The 9,683-nt window shown below is 59.9% G+C and overlaps 2 protein-coding genes across 2 annotated transcripts; one reads left to right on the forward strand and one right to left on the reverse strand.

Annotated features, from left to right (window-relative positions):
• Positions 1-2,734: 2,734 nt before the first annotated feature.
• HRG_11506 (uncharacterized protein) lies at positions 2,735-5,148 on the forward strand (the record flags this gene model as incomplete). The annotated part of the gene is made up of 3 exons (XM_044869976.1): positions 2,735-3,568; positions 3,635-3,937; positions 4,012-5,148. The coding sequence occupies 3 exons, from the start codon at positions 2,735-2,737 to the stop codon at positions 5,146-5,148; spliced, it is 2,274 nt and encodes a 757-aa protein (XP_044714873.1).
• Positions 5,149-7,537: 2,389 nt separating this feature from the next.
• On the reverse strand, positions 7,538-9,413 carry HRG_11507 (uncharacterized protein; the record flags this gene model as incomplete). The annotated part of the gene is made up of 3 exons (XM_044869977.1): positions 7,538-9,034; positions 9,089-9,147; positions 9,242-9,413. 3 exons carry the CDS (start codon positions 9,411-9,413, stop codon positions 7,538-7,540), a joined length of 1,728 nt encoding a protein of 575 aa, XP_044714874.1.
• Between the last annotated feature and the right edge of the window lie 270 nt (positions 9,414-9,683).

Here is a 9,683-nt window from a genome sequence, read left to right on the forward strand (position 1 = left end):
AGAGGGGGAGCGAAGAGAGAGCTAGAGAAGAGGGCATGAAAAGGATGATACAGCAGTCAAAAGGGAGAGGGATATGCTCGGTGATGTATCACATGTGCGGATGTGACAGGGGCAGGCTGAGGATTGGGGGTGCAATTTGCAAAGTTGCGAGGCGGGATGTGGGCGAGTGAGGTGGAGGAGAGTGACAGTGGATCGACTTTGTCTGCGTATGTACGGATATGTGTGTATGTGCAGTATTACTGTATGTATGTACAGATGCAACGGCTAGCTGGAGGAGGGCGGTGGTGATTCCAGACGACGGACGACTTGGACGGACGCGGACGCGGACGCGGACGCACACGCACACGCACACGCACACGCACACAGACATAGACACAGACACAGACACAGAAACAGACACAGACACAGACACGAACACAGACACCACACGTACTGTACACACACACACACACACACACACACACACACACACACACGCACACCGCACACACACACACACACATGCCAAGCTGTGCATTATTGCCAGGGGAAAGAAGCTATAACTAACTAATAGTAACTGGAGGCCAGGTCGTGTACAGTAGGACGAGCAAAGGCCAAACTACCTACTGTACCTTGATTCAAAGGTATGTATGCATGCACATTGTTTGCCACGCGTGCCGGCCGGGTGAGCGAGGGCCGATGAGACGGATGATGTTGGCATTTTTACACCAAGGAGCAGCTGTGGCGCTTGTGAACAGGTGCCGAGACGCGACGCGGCTCCGCCGCCTCCGGACTTTGGTGAGTGAGTGGTGGGCGAAGGAGGGCAGGTGGGCAGAGAAGGGGCAGAGAAGGGGCAGAGAAGAGAAGAAAGAGGAACAGATCAATCATCTGTCATAAAAGACAAGCGGACCGGTGAGAGGGAAAATTGGGGCCAGTTGGGGTGCGTGCCACTGAGCAGAGGAAGAAACAGTGGGTTGGGTGCCTGGAGGGTTCGTGGCGTAGCGTCGCCAAGGCGGCTGGCCGGTATCACGACGAGGAGCGCCACGCCTGTATTACTGTTGTCTGTCGTATGTATGTACATACAGTACACTGTTGTAATTACGTGCTGTTGCATGTACATACGGATACAGACAGCTTTGGAATTCGTCCACAGAGCCAAATTTTTTTCGGAGTGCATGCATGCGGGCATCGAGATACACGTGTCGTGTGCAGAGAGAGTAGAGGCCTGGCTGTGGATGGCGTCTTTGGGGTACAGGCTATGTTGGTGTTTGATCTGGGGGGGCCACTGAGAGGGGGCACTGAGAGGGGGCACTGAGGGGGGACAGGGCCTGGGGGAGCTTGACGGCGGCTGGCGGCGGGTGCATGGACGGGCAGAAGCTGCTAGACGCATCACAGGCCTGACAAGCAGGCGCGCTAACCAATGGCCGGGGCCTTTCTAGAAAGCAGACGGAATAAACACGCCCCAAGCAGTGCACGAGAATAGAAGCAAGAACCCGGCCGGCCATTTCCCACTACGCCTGTCACTCTCTCTGCACAGCAAGGACGATGAGACGATGATGACAAGAGGAGAAACATGTCGCGAACAAACACGGGAGCGAAATTCCCTCCACCCCCTCCCTCCTTTTTTTTTGTTTGTCTTCGACAACGTTGTTGCAGGTGTTGCGTCAGGGTCGGAGAAAAAAAAAGACTGCGAGCAGGCGTCCCAACCTGCACCAACGCAAGGGGGGTCTTGTTGCTCCCAAAGGTTAGTAAGTAGGCAGAACGGGGTGCATCGGCGTGTACTGTACGGATGTGTTAGGCGTCGTGATGAATTGGCATGCGGCTGCGATGAGGCCTTCAGTGCTGGACTTCATTGCTGGACTTCGGTGCTGGGTTCGCTGATGGAGGTCGGCTTACAGGCGGCCAGGAGGCAGGCCACAGCGGCCGAGGAAACTTTGGCAAGGCAGCAGGAGTTGACATAAGGCATCCGCATATCCGCCTCTCCCTCTCTCTCTCTCTCTCTCTTCACTAATTACCCCCATCTCCCTTCCAAACCCCGGCCCGGTCCAAGGAACACCAACTCATGACCGTCACTCCTCCGACTTATCAACACGAGTTCCTCGCTTGCACGCACCGAACCCCCAACCAAACGTCCATCCATCCCACTCGCAATCTCCCCACACCTTCAAGGCCCAGCCAGTCCCAGCCAGTTCCGCCTGCCTGCCGTCTGTGTCTGATCCCCCGCCATCGAGCAGCACATATACCACATACAGTTGTGTGCGCCTTCTAGACACGCACCCCCCCCCCTCCTCTCTTTCATCCCCCTCCTTTTTCTGACGTCTCGATCCTTAACATAGCTGGCAAAAGCAATTTCGAATCCGCGCTCAAGCCACGACGAAAGGCCCCAAAAAAAAAGGTCGGGAAAAGAAAAGAAGCCACCACCACACACACACAAACCCCAGAAAGATAAATAACACCCGCGGCACTGGGTCGAGGAGGAACAAGAAAAAAAAGAGGGTCGAAAACAACGTATCGGGTCTTGGGGGGAAAAGCAACCCCATCTAGCGCACGCCGTACATGCTGTCCATGACAGATCCGGTCCGACTAGCAGCAGTAGCTTCCTGCTTCTGCTACCGCACGCTCCAGCCTGCACCACAGGCTCCTCGCCCGGCAGAGCCCTGCAACGCTGGACTGCAGACAGGGTCAAGACGTCGCTCCTAGATCGCGACACAGGCGCAGCAGCCGCCTCCCCCCCTTGTCGCTGGCCACTCGAGCCATGCGACCTCCGCCGTCCCCGCCGGACTGGCCTCGCGACGACGTCGACGACAGAGACGGCCGCCTGCCGCAGCATGACGTTCAAGCACCTCGTCACTGGGACCTCAGCGCCGCCGTCTCCTCCTTGTCCCCCCCATCAGCAGACGCCGGGGCCCATCGCGACAACGACGGCGAGGCCGAAGACGGCTCTCGTTGCCTAACCGAGGCCGCCCCCGTGCCGGATTCTCGACCCGGCGGTGATGGCCAGGCGATCCCGCGCGGCGACCCTCTCCAACCCGACGACGCCGACGACTTCGCCTGCAAAGCATCCGACGACGGCTACGACTACGACTACGACTACGACTACGACTACGACTACGACTACGACTACCACTCCAACTCCGACACCGACACCGACTCCGACACCGACACCGACTCCGACTCGAGCCACGATCCCGCACACTACCTGCAGCACCTTTCTGTCCCGTCGGATCACGACCTGGACATGAGCGACAGTGACGGAGGTGCTCCATTGGACGACATCGTTGTCGCAACCGCCCTCTTCACCTCTGCCAACCCCCTCGGCCTCGATCCCGACTTTGACCTCGACTCGCATGGAGCCGACGCCCAAGACTGGTATACCGACGACGACGACGACGACCATAATGACCAGCCTCCTGCCCTCTATCCCAGTACCCAAGAACACAACAGCCATCTGCTATCCCTCTTCTCCCTTGCGCTGCACACCCCGCACGACGTCTCTGCATTGATCATGGATGATGAGTTCCCGGCCCCTCCTTGGGCCAACAACCCGCCGACGCCCATGCTGGCCGACAACGTCCCACATCAAGAGCCTGTCGAGGGCTTTACGACCCAGCCTCCCTTCCTCGACGACTTCGTCGATCCCCTTCCCCCCCTTCAGCCCAGCAATCCGAACCCGGCCATCCTCGGCTCCGAGAATCTCGGCCTCGTCGACTTTCTCCGCGACTGGGCTCACCGAGGCTGCTTCTCCTCGGTGACGAGACCACGGCCGCCGCACCTGCACCAACTATACAAGCAGGCTCGCGCCACGGTCCAGAACGTCACGTACGCACATCTCAGAGGGGATGACTGCGATTTTCAGGGCTTGGACTGGACCTCCATGGAGACGACCCGCGAGGACGCCAGGATCAGGCGCCGGCGCACGTACAAGAACTACGTGAACCGGGCAGGATCCGACAACTGTGTAAGTGGCACTGGGCCCCTCCGTCGCCGGCGGCGCGGGCGAGCGGTTGCTGACTTGTAATATCCTGCCAATAGCGACCTCAGGATCGTCGCATCGCCTCCAAAGACAGCTTCTTCCGCTTCAGGAAGATGACCTTTCGCCCCGACGTCAGCCTTGCTCATTTTCAACTGCGAAGCGTGCTCGCATGCCCGTCTCGGACACAGGCGTACTACTCGAGTCCCAACGGCATCACCAGGATGAACCTGGCCTCGAAAGAGACCGACTTGGCCCTGAACCTGCGCGAGTTCCCTGCCATGGGCGGCGTTATATCCACCCTGGACGCCGCCCATGGCATTCTGATGGGTGGCACCTTCAACGGCGATTACTGCATCCAGTCGCTCGACTCGGAGGAGGCCAAGGGCTTCTCCGAAGGGCAGATCTCGCCCGATGGCATCACCAACCATTTGAGGATTCACACGCCGCGGCGGTCTGCAAGGCCGGTGGCCAGCATTGCCAGTAACGACCGGGGCTTCCGCGTCATGGACATTGAGACGGAAAAGCTAATATCGCAGACCATGTACGGCTTCGCCCTCAACTGCTCGGCCTTTTCTCCCGACCGGCGGCTGCGGGTGTTGGTCGGCGACCATCCCAAGGCTATCATCATCGACGCGGACACGGGGGAGACGCTGCAGGAGCTCACGGGTCATCAGGACTACGGCTTCGCCTGCGACTGGTCCGACGACGGCTGGACGGTGGCAACGGGCTTCCAGGACAAGGCCGTCAAGATTTGGGACGCCCGGCGGTGGTGCAACTCGAGCGGCGTGAGCACGCCGCTGTGCACCATTAGGAGCGAGATGGCGGGCGTCCGTGGCTTGCGCTTCTCGCCACTGGGAAGCGGGCGGCCGATCCTGGCTGCGGCCGAAGAGGCCGACTTCATCAACCTGATCGACGCCCAGACCTTCTCCAGCAAGCAGACGATCGATGTGTTTAGCGAGATTGGCGGCCTCGCATTTGCCAACGATGGGCAGGACCTGAACGTGCTCTGCTGTGACGCTCACCGCGGCGGCCTCCTGCAGCTCGAGCGCTGCGGGGGCGGACCCGACCCGACGCCGGGCATTGCCTGGCGGCAGTCCCGCCCCTGGCTCGCCGACGGCGGCCAAGACGGGCTGTGGCCCGATGAGTGGTCGCGCAACCGTCGGCCGACGCTGCTCGAGGGTCCCGAGCCATTCTAAGGATCGCCGTCAATCCCTTGGCCGCGTCCCGATCTCGACATGACGTCCCTCCTCATCCTGGAGCTTCGGCCCTCGCGCTCACCGGCCACTCGCGAACACAACTCCCTTTACCTCGGCGAAGAATCTCTGACGGTGTCCCCTCTGCTCGGCACATACATATATACGTTGACCAAGACAATGGCTGTTCTTTTTCACTTCTCCTTTTGGATTATCGTGGCAAGCGTGGCGGCCTGCCCACCCGTTCCACTCCTATCTTGGCCATAGCGGAGCAGACTTATCGACTCTCCCGACGTTTTCGCTGGATGATTGCGTTTGAAACACGGCACACCCGTGCTGGATGGTGGGGTCACGTTGCGCTATGTTTCTCTTATTCTTACTTCTATTCCCATGTCCGAGACGCCACAGGCCATCGTGGACGATGATGTTCCTTTTGTTCTTTTACTTGTTGTGGCCCGTGGCTTGTGAGCGGCTTTAGCCTCGCCACGGCGGTCGGGCAGCAGACCGGGGCATGATGAGGTGTTTCCAGTTCTCTTCACTCTGCATGACGGCGGTCAAAACAGGGGGAAGCTATGTCTTGGGTCCATGATTGATTGGTTGGCGGTCATGGCATGACGGAAGGGCTTGAAGATGGCGCCGGGACTGATGAGTTTGCATACAGTACTCGGTACATACAAATGGGTGCAGTGGACCAACGGCACTCAATGCCGTTGGTTTGTTACCCCCCTTCCCCCCTTGGCCCGTGCCGTGAAAACCCGTGAGTCCCATGTCGATGCCAACGTGGGAGTGAGATGGAGAGCGAGGGTTTCTTGGTGAGTACGTATTGTTTTTCTGGTGACTTTCAGCCTGCCTTGGGCCTGTAGAGGCACGCGCGCGCTTACGCTGTCTTGATACGGGAGCAGCGCTCAACGGCGCCAAGTTTTTCCGAGCACGAGAGACGGCGGGCGGGCTCGCGATTTTTCGGACCGTCGGTGAGAGGCCGTCTCGCCCGCCTCTCTTCTTCGCTCGCTCGCGCTTTGCCACGGCCCCTTACTCCACCGGCTCCCGCTCACGCCCGCACTCCCGCCACGCACTCCCTCTGCCCCCTCGGAGAGGTGGAAACAGGTCCGGAAAAAAGGAAAGAAGCAGGCCCTACGGATGGGAAAGAGCGTCGAGACGCTGGTCTTTGCGCGCGCGCGAGTGTGCGTACGGGCCTTTTCCCACCGCTGGACCGGCGCGCGCGGGAGCGCGGGTGGTGGTAATTAGTTCTGTACGGATATGAGGAGGAGCTGGAATAGCGTGCTCGTTCTGATTTCCCTTTTTCCCCTTTTTCGGCCTCGTCTAGAGAGACGGAGAAGTCGGCGGGCGCAAGTTTCCCCAGGACTTTCTTCTTCCCGCTACTTTTCCTCTCCTGTTTTCCTCTCTTATCTTTCTCGATACTGTCCCCCCCCCTTTTTTTTTTTGGGTTCGTCCGGTCTCATTCCCAGCCTGCCCTGGGGGCGGTGCGGAGACGGAGAGCGCGGCAGGCCCCGCACACGCATCGGATGTCCCTTGCGGAACAGAAAGGGGGGGGGTCGTGCAAGACCGCCCATGGCCCAGGGCGGGAGGACGGGCTAGTAGCACGGCGAGGCGCTGCGGGCTGCGGCCACGTGGGAAAAGGGGCGCGCGGGCTAGCGACGTGGCTGCGGCGACGCTGTGCGTCTGCGGGTTTTCCTTTATTTCCCCGAGAGGGCCATGCGTTTTAGCGCGTCGGCGTGTGTGCTGCGTGCCCAACGAGGGAGGCTGAACATCGAGGGCGCACAGGGGGGCGAGGGAGCTCTCCAAGGCGGCAAGACAGGCAGCCTGGCCCACCCGGAAACCCCCGATCCAAGACACGCCGTGCTCTGTGGTAGACACTTAAAAATTACAGCGCAATGAGCTAGATGCTAAATGTACAGCGACAGAGACAGAGACCCGTATGTGCTGGGCGCGACCGGCCAAGGAGGGCTATACATCCCACCCCAGCTCCCCCCCCTTGGCCCGGAGCCCGTACGCCATGTACAAGCGCATTCATCGATTGACGGCAGACCAAACACTACGAGAAACTAGAGAGCAGCCGGTGTAACCAAGAAGAACAGGAAAAGGAAAGGGTGGACGGTAGCCCCCATCCACGCGCGCTCTCCAGTCAAGGTACTCTCATGTGTCAAGTAGCGAGGTGATGAGTGAGCTGAAGCACCGTCCACTCCGGCCCTTGCCCTCGGGAAGGTGAAAAGCCAGGCCGGACCGCCGCTGCCTTGCGGTCGTGGTCCACTCCGAGGGTGAGAGCATGTCGTAGTGGGCGTCGGTGCCGGCTGATGCTTTCGTGCATATACATCCCGCCAGGACTATATACGGCGGAGTCGCAAGACGATGCCGCACGCAAATGCGGGCGTGACTAGTAGGAAATTCCGGTCTTGAACGAGGCCGCGGTGCCCCAGCTCTGCTCACAGCCGCACGAGCCGGCCTCCTTCCACATGTCGTCCTCGTAGGAGAAGAAGACGGTCTTGCTGCCCGTCTTCTCGCGGATCGACTTGATGGCCTCGGCCTGCTGCGTCTTGCCGGGGCAAGCCTTGCCGTTGCAGTTGCCGCGCGTGGGCCAGCCGCACTCCAGGTTGATGACCTCGTTGTGGCCGCAGATCTTGGACAGGAGGTCGAGCTGACCGGCGACAAACTCACCGGCCGAGCCGGGCGACACGTTGGAGTTGAAGTAGGGGTGGATGTTGGCGCCCGTGACATCAACCACGCCGCAGATCTCCGACTTGACATCGGGACGCTGCCAGACGTTGAGAGTCTCCGAGATGGTGTACTTGCCCTTGTAGCTGGGGCACTTAGACTTGACCGTGGTGATGAGGTCGCGCAGCTGGCGGGGGCTGCAGTGGCCGTTCATGATGGCCTCATTGCCGACCACGACGAGACTGACAAGACCCCACTTGTTCCACTTGGAGAGCTCGTCAATCTGCTCCTTAATGGCTGGAGCATCATAGCTGCAGCCCTTGTCCTTGACGAAGACACCGACAATCATCTGCACCTTGTACTTGTCGCAGGCATTGCCCACGTTCTCAAGGGTGCGGCAGTCGGTCGAGTAGACGCGGACTGTGGTGAAGCCTGCCTTCTTGAGCTCGGAAATGTCCTTGTCGACCTGCTCCGAAGACTTGCACTTGCCATCGGACGGCTGGTAGGGGGTGTAAGTGATGCCGAAATGGTCATTACCGCTCACCAGTTTTCCAGAGTCGCCGTGCTTGGGGGCCGGGCCGGGCTGAGAATAGGCAGGTGGAGAAGTCTGCTTGTGGCTCGGGGCAACGGGGACCTCTACATGGGTCGTAACGGGCACCTTCTTTTCAGCAGGCCCAGTGGGTATCTCCTCCTGAGTCGTGACAGGCACCTTCTCCTCAGCAGGCCCAGCGGGGATCTCCTCCTGAGTCGTGACAGGCACCTTCTCCTCAGCAGGCCCAGCGGGGATCTCCTTCTCAGTCGAAATAACGGGAACCTCGGCGGACGGGAGAGGGGCCTCCTCCTCCGTGGAGGGAGCGGGGGCCTCGTACGTCGAAGCGGGAGGCGGCGGCGGGACAGCCTCCGTGGGTTGGGGGGCGGGCGCAGGAGTAGAAGTGGACAGGCCCGACTTGCTCAAGGGGCAGTAGTAGACGTACCCGGTCTTGGTCACGGTGACAACCTGCTCGGGGGCGATGTAGGTTCCTGGGTTGTAGACCGTTGCGACAGGGCACTCTATGTTGGTGGCGCCCTCGACAATGGTAGTGACACCGCTGACAACGCGAGTACCGGCGGTCACCATGCCTGACGCGGCAGCGCACACGGTGGTGGCTTCGGTGACGGTGATCGTGGTGGCCGGGAAGGTGTGGACACCAGGTGTTACTGGAGCGCCGTTGATCGCCGGCTGCTGGGGAGCGGACTGCTGGGGAGGGGCTTGATAGGCGGGAGTCACGCTCACGACGGTGATAGTGGTTGTTTCGGTAGAGAAGGCCGTCGTCGTCTTAGTTCCAGGAACAACTATTGGCGCTGTCAGTACGCTAGTCTCTCTCCCGTTCATTGCTCCGGACATCATTTGTGTCCCTCTTGGTAAATCATTCAGGGTACAACATACGGGTGGCCTCTCCGGTCACGACGGACCAAATGGTGGTGCATTCCGGCAGGCAGACCTCGCCCGTCTGGTTGCTCCTCTTGGCGAAGAGATGGCCGTGGCCGTGACCGTGGAAAGCAGCACTGACGCCGCCAGCCAGGGCCGCCAGGGCTGCGGCAGCAAGTCCTCCCTTCATGTTGGATCAAGTCGTCTTGATGTGTAGTTTTTGGGGGGGTTGTTCTTCTCTTGGAAACAGGGGTCGTCGTTAGAAGAGGAAGAAAAGAATGCCCGCTGAAAGAGTGAAGCGGTAAGTTGGGACACTGCGATGAAGAGAACGAAGGGACGAAGGCAGCGAAAACAAGCCTTCTTTACGACCTCGACATGGGCGATCCGTGCAAGAAAAGAGGAAGGGAAGGGGAAGCAGTGGAAGATAGACGGGGATGGGGTGATATTACGACCATGGCCG

Source organism: Hirsutella rhossiliensis (assembly GCF_020360975.1).
Source record: "Hirsutella rhossiliensis strain HR02 chromosome Unknown scaffold00021, whole genome shotgun sequence".
Lineage (NCBI taxonomy): Eukaryota > Fungi > Ascomycota > Sordariomycetes > Hypocreales > Ophiocordycipitaceae > Hirsutella > Hirsutella rhossiliensis.